The sequence below is a fragment of the Coregonus clupeaformis genome, chromosome 28, assembly GCF_020615455.1.
Source record: "Coregonus clupeaformis isolate EN_2021a chromosome 28, ASM2061545v1, whole genome shotgun sequence".
NCBI lineage: Eukaryota > Metazoa > Chordata > Actinopteri > Salmoniformes > Salmonidae > Coregonus > Coregonus clupeaformis.
Window position 1 is genome coordinate 22,847,401 of NC_059219.1, and position 12,236 is coordinate 22,859,636.

The following is a 12,236-nucleotide window of genomic DNA, read 5'->3' on the forward strand; positions in this document are numbered from 1 at the left end:
TTCTTGGTCACCTCCCTGACCAAGGTCCTCCTCCCCCGATTGCTCAGTTTGGCCAGGCAGCCAGCTCTAGGAAGAGTATTGACGGTTCCAAACTTCTTCCATTTAAGAATGATGGAGGCCACTGTGTTCTTGGGGACCTTCAATGGAGCAGACATTTTTTGGTACCCTTCCCCAGATCTGTGCCTTGACACAATCCTGTCTCGGTGCTCTACGGACACTTCCTTTGACCTTGTGGCTTGGTTTTTGCTCTGACATGCACTGTCAAGTGTGGGACCTTATATAGACAGGTGTGTGTCTTTCCAAATCATGTCCAATCAATTGAATTTACCACAGGTGGACTCCAATCAAGTTGTAGAAACATCTCAAGGATGATGAATGGAAACAGGATGCACCTGAGCTCAATTTCAAGTCTCATAGCAAAGGGTCTGAATACTTATGTAAGTAAGGTATTTCCAGTTTTTTATTTTTAATACATTTGCAAAGAATTCTAAAAACCTGTTTTCGCTTTGTCATAATGAGGTATTGTGTGTAGATTGCTGAGAATTATTATTTTTCAAATCCATTTTAGAAAAAGGCTGTAACGTAATTTTTTTGGGAAAAAGTCAAGGGGTCAGAATACTTTCCAAATTAGTATTTTTTTGGTAACACTTTACTTTACATCTAGTGTCATAACAGCTGACATAACTTGTCGTAACCTGTCCATAATATCGTCTTAACACTGCCATGACCCATATATTTACACCTGTTGTGACATATTGTGTTATTTTATGGCTGGTTATGACACCTACATAAGAGTGTCAAAATCCACATTCATTCAAATGTGTTTTTTCCCTGCCAAGAAATTACCTTTAGTTTGAAAGTTTGTTTCTTAAATCCTTTGTTGTTGCAAACGCCATGCTCAACCAACTGAGCTACATCCCTGCCGGTCATTCCCTCCCCTACCCTGGACGACGCTGAGCCAATTGTGCGCCGCCCCATGGGTCTCCCGGTCGCGGCCGGCTACGACAGAGCCTGGATTCGAATCAGGATCTCTAGTGGCACAGCTAGCACTGCGATGCACTCGGGATCCACTCGGGAGGCACATCTCCACAGAGGAACTCTAGTGCTCTGTCAAAGTGACCAAGGCCCTTTTCCCCGATTGCTCAGTTTGGCCGGGCGGCCAGCTCTGGGAAGAGTCTTAGTGGTTACACACTTCTTCCATTTAAGAATGATGGAGGCCACTGTGTTCTTGGGGACCTTCAATGTTACAGATTATATTTTTTTGCTTTGTCATTATGGGGTATTGTGTGTAGATTGCTGAGATATATTTAATCCATTTTAGAATAAGGCTGTAACGTAACAAAATGTGGAAAAAGTCAAGGGGTCTGAATACTTTCCGAAGGCTTTTTATATATAACATTATGTTTGGTAGCAAGAATTTTGTATAATAATTAAAAAACTTGAAGTGTTGAATCATGCGTTGTTTTTGTATCAGTTCATACACCATGTGCCATGGAATCAGTACAACGACAATCCTGTAGCAGCTATTTTGCTGTTACAGGAGGAGGTCACAGTTCCGGAGCGACCCACTAAGTGTATTTTCTGGAAGATAAAATTGAAATTGTAACCAGCTTTGCATAGCTTGTTTAAAACCTCTTAGATGTAAAGTCGCATGTTTATGGGACCTGCGTGGTTCTGGTACTGGTTCCGACCGACATTTTCAGGTATACATCGATCTGTGGACACTGTAGATCAAAATGGCTTGCATTGAGCGATAGCCCTGGTTCCCACCGACACATTAGTATATTGTCTGAGCCTGTGATGTAGGATGTGAACATAAAAACCACTTGAAGCTGGGATGTCCCTCCTACCATTTCATTTGCACTTCCGACTGTCCATCAACTCCTGGCCGAACCCTACATCACAGCCACTGACAAAGCACATGCCTGTAATCCTTATACCATAGACAAGCAGGAAATAGTGGTTTCATCACTGTAGCGCATTCAGAGATCGATTTATAGCCATTATTCTAAAATAATTCATATATTTGTTTCATATATAAATGTTTGTCATAGACAGATACGATTCATGAGATGATATGCGAGTTCCTAACAAGTCCAGGAAGCCAAGCTATAGCTCTGTGAGACATTCACAGCAATGAGGGCAAACGTTTTGATCAAGAGAGACCTTTAGAAAATATGCACATTTTCTCTAACACTAAACATACAAATGTGTATTTTACAGTTATAACGAAGGTGAAAGGGGGGGGGGGGTAGTATCCAATAACTGCTTTTCCATTAAATGCTCCAAGACAGCAGGTTGCGCTATTGAAATGCAGTCTGTATTTCACCGATCGCGTTGTGAAAGTAGAACACCGTCCATTGTTGTTTACACATGTTCTAGAGTAGATCTGCTAGGCCGAAGCAGACAGAGAAGTTTCAACATTTATTTGATAAAACGGTCAGTTAGACTTCCATAACCATCGCCAATATGTCAAAACTACAGTTGTTGAATGTGTTCGTCACCGAGCGTTTGTCGGCGGCTGCTGTGGAGATATTCGGGGTCGTGGAGAAGACTATAGCAGAGTATCAGGAAGAAATCTGCCGTTCAGCAGAGGAGAACGAGCGTCTACGGAGGCTGTTGGATATGGTTATCAAACCAGAGATAAAGTTACACAGAGCTGGTGTGTATAGCGAGCTACAGTTGTGATACGAGATTTGACTTGTAGACTTAACGTTACTAGACTAGATAATTAATGTGGCAAGTTGTGATATGCGCACCCTTAGCCCCATATTATACCTCCAGATTAATGATTTATTTAATGAACTAATAAGATGAGGGCTAAATAGCCAGCAGATCGACCTGCTTGCTTACAGCTGCACTAGGGTCGGACAGTCTTCCTGCCTAGATTAAGACCCCATGGAGGGATGAGAAATGCTTTGTACTCCGAATTCTTCCATTATCCCAACTGTTACAAGTTCTACTCCGAATAGTTCCATTATCCCAACTGTTACACAGAGAAGATTGAGCAGTCGTTCAATATTCTCGGTTTAGCAGTTGGGATAATGGGACAATTCGGAGTACAATCCATTTCTCATCCCTGGATTGAGATACATTTTCCGAGACATATCTCATGCCGGTTCTGCGGTGTCTTAATCTACACAGGAAGCCTGTCCGACCCTAGTGCAGCTGTAAGCAAGCGGGTTGGATATGCTGGCTAAAGTCTGAAGGGCATTCCATAGCGACTGCAATCGAGAACTCATGGTCCAATGACTGTACCTGACAGAGCTTGAGAGGATCTGCAGAGAAGAATGGGAGAAACTCCCAAGAAGACTCGAGGCTGTAATCACTGCCAAAGGTGATTCAACAAAGTACTGAGTAAAGGGTCTGAATACTTATGGGGTATTGTGTGTAGATTGGGGGGGAAAACGATTTAATCCAGTTTAGAATAAGGCTGTAACGTAACAAAATGTGGAAAAAGTCAAGGGGTCAGAATACTTTCCGAACGCACTGTACATAGAAGAAGAAAAAAACGTCCCTTGTCTGTCAGTCACGAATGTGCCCGAGCAGTTGGTCCTTCAGTGGGTTGAAATTTTAGACAAAATATCCACAGGAAAGTATTATTAAACCGACTTCAAAACACGGGTCTCTGTGTGTTGTAATCAAGATTTGCTTGCTCGTGACTAAAGGCACGTGCACAAGATGAAGTACATGCACGTGATGCATGCATACTAACCAAATCTTGCAGGTGTTTACATGGTTTTTCGCATGTTCCAGGTGCTAGGTTTATGGAGTAGGTGGTTTAGTGTTAGCACACAGTTCGGCAACACACTCTACCAGGATACACTTCCACACTCCATCCCCCAGGTGGCAGCACCAACCATGTAAAATAGCTAAATGATCCATAGTAGGACCATTTAAAAACAATTCCATATGACAGCTTAGCAAATTTTACTCCTGAACTAATTTAGGCTTGCTATAACAAAGGGGTTGAATACTTATTGACTCAAGACATTTCAGCTTTTCATTTTTAGTTAATTTGTGAGCATTTCTCAAAACATAATTCCACTTTGTAGGCAATGACACAATCTCAATTTAATCAATTTTAAATTCATGCTGTAACACAACAAAATGTGGAAAAAGTCAAGGGGTGTGAATACTTTCTAAAGGCTCTGTAGCTTTGGACGTGGGACACATGCTGCCAGCAGTCATCGGATCATAAGTTATCTTGAATGCAGTCACTATGAAATGCCCTTAGACCTCGACTTAGTAATTAATGACAAGTCTAATATTGGGATAGCGCACTCTGAACACAACTTTGCTTTGTTGAATCACGTGCTGTAGCTAGGCCTGCTGGCTCCCCTTCCTCTGCGGAAGCATAGCTCCCGCTCAGCCCAGTCAAAACTGTTCGCTGCTCTGGCACCCCAATGGTGGAACAAGCTCCCTCACGACGCCAGGACAGCGGAGTCACTCACCACCTTCCGGAGACATTTGAAACCCCACCTCTTTAAGGATTACCTGGGATAGGATAAAGTAATCCTTCTACCCCCCAAAAAACAAATTTGTAAAGTGGTTATCCCACTGGCTATAGGGTGAACGCACCAATTGGTGAGTCGTTCTGGATAAGAGCGTCTGCTAAATGACGTAAATGTGCCCTTGAGCAAGGCACTTAACCCTAATTGCTCCTGTAAGTCGCTCTGGATAAGAGCGTCTGCTAAATGACTAAAATGTAAAAATGTAAAATGTTTTTTTAGCACAGAGGCCTTCCAAATAAAATTACTATTTTTTGTATTTTTTATTTTTGTATTTATTAAGATAAGTCAAAATATTGATTGAATATATTTTTTTCCCTCCAGACTTCCAGCTACTCACTCCCACTGTTCCCCCTGAGCAGCAGAACTGTAAGCAGGAGTGGAGCCCCAGTCTGGGGCAGGAGGACCCAGAACCCACACAGATTAAAGAGGAACAACAGGAGCTCAGACTCAGTCAGGAGGACTCACCTCAGCCCTCACATCTTTATCAAAACCAAACTGTGGATGACGGAGAGCAGGGCACTCTACCTATCATCACAACTGAAGAGATCAAAGCAGAACCTGATGGAGAGGGCTACAGAGTACCAGAACCAACCAGTGATCAGCCCCTCTCAGTTCATCCAGACTTCTCTGCTGCAATGGAGAAAACATATCAGTGTAAACAATGTGGCAACAGCTTCACACGTAAGGGACACTTGACCATCCATTCAAGGATACACACTGGGGAGAAACCTTATCAGTGCAAACAATGTGGCAGATGTTTCAATGTTATGAGTAACCTGAAACAGCATATGAGAATACACACAGGACAGAAATCTTCTCAGTGCAAAGATTGTGGCAAATGTTTCATTCGGAAGTGTGACTTGGACAGACATACAAGGATACACACAGGGGAGAGATCTTTTCAGTGTGAAAACTGTGGCAAAGCTTTCAACCAGAAGATAGAATTGACATTGCATATGAGAGTTCATACAGGACAGAGACCATATAGCTGTCCTGTATGCAGTAAAAGGTACATGGCATTAAGCCATTTAAGACGTCATCAGAGCGTTCACACAGGGGAGAAACTTCACCAGTGCAAAGAACGTGACAAATCCTTTAGTAATAAAGGAAGCTTGAAGTCGCATATGAGTACTCACACAATATCACTGCAATGAGTGCAGCAAAAGCTTCAGCCTGAAGTGAATCTGAAGTGAAAACAACAAATTATACTTTATCATTGTGGATTTCTTGTTACATCCAACGTTTAAATTAATGTTATGTTCTATTTTCTGGCACTTATTGAGTAGTGTGTGGAGGGGAAAGCATCAGTCAGTATCAGATTTGTTAGCTGAATCTAGCTCTCACTTTCAGGGACCGACCCTCCAGTGACACTGCTGGCTTCAGGAAGCCCTCACCACTGTGTCTAGCACAGAGCACACACTTGGATTTCTAAACAACAGGAGTCCTTGTTCAATTGTTTAACAATGACATACAGGATATTTGGGCTTCTATCTGTACTGACGGCTGCATGTTAGAATATTGAAGTAGCCCATTATATCTGTATTAACGCAATACAGTAAATAAACGTTGTTTTAAAGATGTAATTTTTTCAATGGATGTCATAGTGAAACCCTCGCTTTTGCTCTGTTGAACATTGTTTCTGTGATGGTTGATATTAGGCAGGTTTAATACATCCTGTATCAGCTCTATTCCCTGCCGTCTACCCTAACCCTATCCTAGAACAGCATTCCTAAGCTCTGAGGTGCTTTGTGCATATAGACCCTGTGTCAATTGTAAGGGTCAACTTTTACCTCCTGACTGGTGTCTCCTGGGACATGGCTGAAAGTAAACCGGTGCCTTTGTTTAATTATTAGGTCACAAAAACATTTGATAAGACCTTTGTTGGGTAAAGGTCAGGCTTTAAAGGACTTTGGGAACCACTACCTTATACTGACAATGGCTTCCTGTGATAACTGTGTGTGTTTAAATGTAGGTGTGATTCAGTGTGATGTTTAACAGGCCACATTCCTAAGGAACACCAGCGTCATGGAGGATCCTCAACATTCCAACTGACCTGACCGTGCCCTCCACAACCGTGTCTCCTTCCCCGAGCCTGACCCCAGAGGGCCCTGAGGTACAGTGTTGTGAGAAGCAGGACCAGCTTTAACTGAGTGTTTGGGTACATCTCAGTAGTCATAAGTCTGACCCCTCCCCTTTCCACTAATTTGACCCCTCCCCTTTCCACTTATTTGACCCCTCCCCTTTCCACTCAATTGACCCCTCCCCTTTCCTCCCCTTTCCACTCCTTTGCAACTCTTCTGCAGGTCGTTGTTTTGTGAGAGAAGGGTTCTCCGTTAACTAGAGTAAAAAATCAGGAAGATGATAGTAGGATACATAAAATGATCCTTTTTGCCTGTGCATACTGCTCTCTGTGCATACTGCTCTCTACTTGCAGTGCTGTCAACAGATTTTTGGGGTGTGGTTATTCCTCCTATGGTAGTGCAGTGGCGACCCGTCATTCAGGGCAGGTGGAGCCCCACCTGTTTTGAGCCCCACCTTTTTAGCTAAAAAACACAAGGCAGCTCCAAAATGCAGGTGTTTCAGCCTAGCTCAGTGCTTTCTGTGGTGGTGGGGCAGCCAGCGGAAAATACGGAGCGTAGGGTTGGTAATGTTCTCTAGTTGCACCGTGATTGGCTCAGTGTTCTGTCACTCATGGGGACACTAGTCACCACCAAATCTAAGGGTAGAGCTCGAAAATTCAAGCCCCTTGGGTGCTGCCTTAGAGTTACATTAGAAGTGCCCATCCAAGAAGGCTCAAGGTCATTGGCCACAGATAAAATGACGTCAAATCACGTTATATCTACAGTAGCTTTGATTGGACTGATCATGTCAACATCATACTTTCAAAATCTTAGCTAGCAAGCTAGCAGTCATCATCATGAATCAAGTCGACAATCTACTGGCAAATGCTTTTTAATCCTTGTCTTATATGAAGAGAAATTATAGATAAAACGTATCGGTGCTCATCGGCCATTTGGCATAAACATTACACAACAAGTAGAAAATCGCAAATTCAACAATGAGTGGTTTGGAAGGGATTAGTGGCAAACTGCAAGCATTGCAAAGCAATCACTAGCGTTCTATTCAGTGGAGTGGGTTTGTGGTTCCAAGTATGGTTTTAAGGGTCTCTTTTCCAAGCTTAAAAGGATAAACATTCAACATTGGCCATGCTTTCAATCCAGCATGACTTCTGCCACGCTCAAAACAACTGTAAACTCAGAACTGGGAAATCTGACTTCAGTGAGTTCAAGACAACTGGGAACTCGGAAAAAAACGAGCTCTGACTGGGAAAATACGTTTTGAACAGTCATCCAACTCGGAATTGCAAGTCGGGAACTCAGGCCTCTTTCTACAACTCCGACCTGAGACCACTGACGTCATCATGATTCAACCTTGGTTTTTTTCAGAGTTCTCAGTTGTCTTGAAAGCAGCATAAATCCAGAGAATGACAGACTGATGACTAAATTTGCCCACGAACGACCACCGCGCCACCTTCCTGTTCAAGTGAGCACAGCACATCAAGGTGAGTCTGAAAATGTCTTGTATGCTGCTGCATAAATGATGTAATATGCCAGGGAGATACTTATACTGTAGCTAAGAAAGTAATACTAAGTGTATGTTGTGTAGTAAGCTGTTAGTAGCCCATGTGCCTCACCCTAATAATTTGGTCCCTTTTCCTTAATTTCACCTACTGTTCTGACTTGTTGGTGCACATGTAGCCTATAGCCTGTTTTAGAGAAATGTAATCATCTAATATTGTAAGAGCTTTCCTTGTCTGCTTATATGCCCCCTTTATTTATCCTACGGTTCTGACTTGGTGTACAGGGAGAACACTGTAAGAACGGCCCATGTTCTGAATTTTGTCGCTGTACAAATAGTTATTGACTACGTCTGTCCTAGCTCACTCATTAATCTCTTAATCGAAATTACGGATTGCCTCTTATCCGCTCGTCGTCCCCTTATGCCATAGTTTGTACATCTCAATTGTCATTAGAAACCACATTTGTTTAAGCAAGTCAGCCATATCAGCTATGTTTTTTTTAAAGGCAGTAAATTAGGCTAAATGAACTGTTTCGCTGCAAGACAAGGCTCTGCTGATAGCCAGGTGTAGCAGTGGTAAGGTGTTGGGACTCTGCTGTTGGGACAGCTTTATGTAGGCCCTAACAGTTTGTGGGCACCATTTGTCACCGTTGTAGTGCAATTAATGTATTGTTTAGTGTTGTGTTGTGGCTTTGCTGGCATGCGTCAAATTGTTTTTTTTGCCCCACCAAGATTTACATGCTAAAATCGCCACTGTGGTAGTGACTGTCAGAAATTCCACTGTAATGGCAAACTTGAACTGCTGTTGACCTAACACCAAGACGACGGTCTCATCATATCTAATAAAACGTGGCAAAATAATGTTGTAGGGATTTATTCGGATAGATATTACTAGATCCACAAAAATCTACAATTTATATCTAGCAAGTTTTCTTTTACCCAAATATTTGCCTGTGGGATTAGGGGGACAGTGTTGCTGGCGCCCGTCTTACAAAAAAAAAAAAAAAAAAGAATCAACCACAAAGTCAATGAATCATAAAATAGAATAAAAATATTTCTGATGATAATAAATGGGTGGTCCCACTTCTAAACTAATCCTCGGCCAGCTGTGGGGTGTTTTGATTTGGCCCTATTTGGTCAATAAGCGTCAGTCATTTATCAATCAATAAGAACTGAATTTGAACTAGTACTGGCAGCTTGACATTTTTATGGGCGACTTTTGTCAGAACTGGTAGTTTACTCTGTTCCCTGTGTTTCCAGGCAGATCTGGCTCTGTGTGTTTGTTATCATAGGCAGCGATAATCGCTCCTCAGGCTCCCACCAGTACAACCGAAAGGAAGGACTCTGAAAGTCCTAAGTTGTGGCCTGAAACATTGTTTTAAATTAGATTCATGAAAGCCGGCATTGTTCGTGTGCCAATGGTGGAAATGGCAGATTAATTTCAGAGAGAAATGGGTCAAGAAAACAGAGAGGAGCTGGAGGGTATAGGACTCTTTTATGACTAGTTTTCAGAGTGAAAATATGTAGGATAAAAATCCCTTGAGGTCTATCATCTAGTTTTTAAAGGGGTCAAAGACAGTAATAGATGGCATAGGCCTGCTAGCAGAAAACAATAGACCATAGATGCAATCACTAGGAGGGGAAATATAAATATAGCTAGCAGACGTGATACACATTACAAAGGAATAACGTAGGCCTATCTAAAACACTTCAGAGGACTTTTAAAAGTACTGCAATTGTTACATACAACCCACATAATCAAAAGTTGCAGTAAAAATACTTGGTACTGATGAGAATGAACCTTTGTGGATGCATTGTTTAAACATGATCCCAGTTTTATCTGAAAGTCTTTCAGTGTTAGTGGCAATGGAGGCATACTGTCAGTAGAACAATGGTCTGTTGGTCGATTCAGGGTACTCCGACTATGATGGAGTGTATCCCCAGCTTTTTCAGGCCATTCTTGGGCAGCTATAAAGAGAGACGTGGGCCTCTAGATTATAGCTATCAGGATGGCGATCGCTGTCACGGGACAAACAGAGCGGATACCAAAGGACAGACTGTATGTGATCGTATCTGATCACATCTGTATGAACCCACTTTAAACCAGAACCAGAACAGAGCTCTAACCTAAGTCATTCAGCTCACATCTCTGGCCCAGACCCCAAGTCCAAAAACTTCACTGGGTAAATTATCTGTACAGATGATGCATTACCTTTAGACGGCGCTGACACAGCAGAGGAATCTTTCCATAAACAGATGTGTGTGTTTTGAGAGAGAGAGAGAGAGAGAGAGAGAGAGAGAGAGAGAGAGAGAGAGAGAGAGAGAGAGAGAGAGAGAGAGAGAGAGAGAGAGAGAGAGAGAGAGAGAGAGAGAGAGAGCAGAGAGAGAGAGAGAGACAGAGAGACAGAGAGAGAGACTACACACTTATAAATATTTATCTCACGCATCAGTCTCTCATTTATTGCCAATAAATATCTCCTGCCTCTGACGTCTGCAGCTCATACAGGCTACAGAGGGCAGGAAGGAACATCAAGTGATAGGAGTAGCTGTAGATTTATTCTAATCATGTCTATTGCATTTGTTTGGAGGAGCGGATATGATATGGGACTATAGTACTTAATGTAATTGGAATGGAGGCAACTTTTTTTCATTTGTAGTATTCAGTCAATTGTCATTTTTAGTTTTCAGTCATGGCCTACGTGACCCTGTGTTGCTAGTTGCTGCAGGTTGAAGAGGAAAGGTGATGTCCTCAGGACCTTGCTTAGTAAACGGACACACCCCTCTCCTCTGCCCATTACTGTCTGGAACATTGGCTCATTAGGGAAGCTGATTAAATCACTGGGACGAGGGTCAGGCCAACCACTGGAGGGAGGAACGCTGTGCTAGGATGAACATGGAGAGAGGGAGGAGGAGATGAAGGGAGACCAAGATAGAAAGAGGTGGAGGGACGGACGGGGAAATCTAGGGGTGTTTGCAGAAGTGAAAAGGAAAGAGGGAGGGACAGAAAGAGTGGGAGGGAGGAAGAGAGAGAGAAAGAAAGGAATGTAGTGTTACAGATGGCTCTTCTCCATGTGTTTTGGCTGTGCGGGGAGACTAGACGTTCCTTTCTAATGGAACCCTACAGAGCACAGGCGGAAAGCCACTCAAATCCTTTATCTAATGGAGTAACATACTGTGTGTCTGTGTGTGTGTGTCTGAAAAAGAGGGGATGTCAAGAGAAGTTAGGAGGGATGTTACTTTTTCTCTTTTCAATTTCAACCAGATTTTTAATTCAGGACTAATTAGGTTCCAGGAAACCGGCCCTCAAGGTTAAAGGAGAAAGTTGAAGTTTCAAAGAGACAATAATGAGGGTATGTACAGTTGAAGTCGGAAGTTTACATACACCTTAACCAAATACATTTAAACTCAGTTTTTCACAATTCCTGACATTTAATCCTAGTAAAAATTCCCTGTTTTAGGTCAGTTAGGATCACCACTTTATTTTAAGAATGTGAAATGTAGGATAATAGTAGAGAGAATTATTTATTTCAGCTTTTATTTTTTTCATCACATTCCCACTGGGTCAGAAGTTTACATACACTCAATTAGTATTTGGTAGCATTGCCTTTAAATTGTTTAACTTGGGTCAAACGTTTCGGGTAGCCTTCCACAAGCTTCCCACAATAAGTTGGGTGAATTTTGGCCCATTCCTCCTGACAGAGCTGGTGTAACTGAGTCAGGTTTATAGGCCTCCTTGCTCGCACACGCTTTTTCAGTTCTGCCCACAAATGTTCTATAGGATTGAGGTCAAGGCTTTGTGATGGCCACTCCAATACCTTGACTTTGTTGTTCTTAAGCCATTTTGCCACAACTTTGGAAGTATGCTTGGGGTCATTGTCCATTTGGAAGACCCATTTACGACCAAGCTTTAACTTCCTGACTGATGTCTTGAGATGTTGCTTCAATATATCCACATAATTTTCCTTCCTCATGATGCCATCTATTTTGTGAAGTGCACCAGTCCCTCCTGCAGCAAAGCACCCCACAGCATGATGCTGCCACCCCCGTGCTTCACAGTTGGGATGGTGTTCTTCGGCTTACACGCCACCCCCTTTTTCCTCCAAACATAACGATGGTCATTATGGCCAAACAGTTCTATTTTTG

General features: G+C 42.5%; 1 protein-coding gene across 1 annotated transcript; it reads left to right on the top strand.

The window, feature by feature from the left end:
* The first annotated feature begins 2,384 nt into the window (after window positions 1-2,384).
* LOC121543321 (zinc finger and SCAN domain-containing protein 12-like) lies at window positions 2,385-5,791 on the top strand. Its single transcript, XM_041853115.2, has 2 exons — window positions 2,385-2,662; window positions 4,836-5,791. Exons 1-2 carry the CDS (start codon window positions 2,470-2,472, stop codon window positions 5,666-5,668), a joined length of 1,026 nt encoding a protein of 341 aa, XP_041709049.2. The 5' UTR covers window positions 2,385-2,469; the 3' UTR covers window positions 5,669-5,791.
* Window positions 5,792-12,236: the final 6,445 nt, after the last annotated feature.

What these genes read in the sequence shown, in the direction of transcription:
- LOC121543321 (XM_041853115.2), top strand. Translation starts at nt 2,470, where the DNA reads ATGTCAAAACTACAGTTGTTGAATGTGTTCGTCACCGAGCGTTTGTCG. An exon ending in GATAAAGTTACACAGAGCTG is followed by an intron (nt 2,663 to 4,835) that starts GTGTGTATAGCG and finishes TTTTCCCTCCAG; the next exon opens with ACTTCCAGCTACTCACTCCC.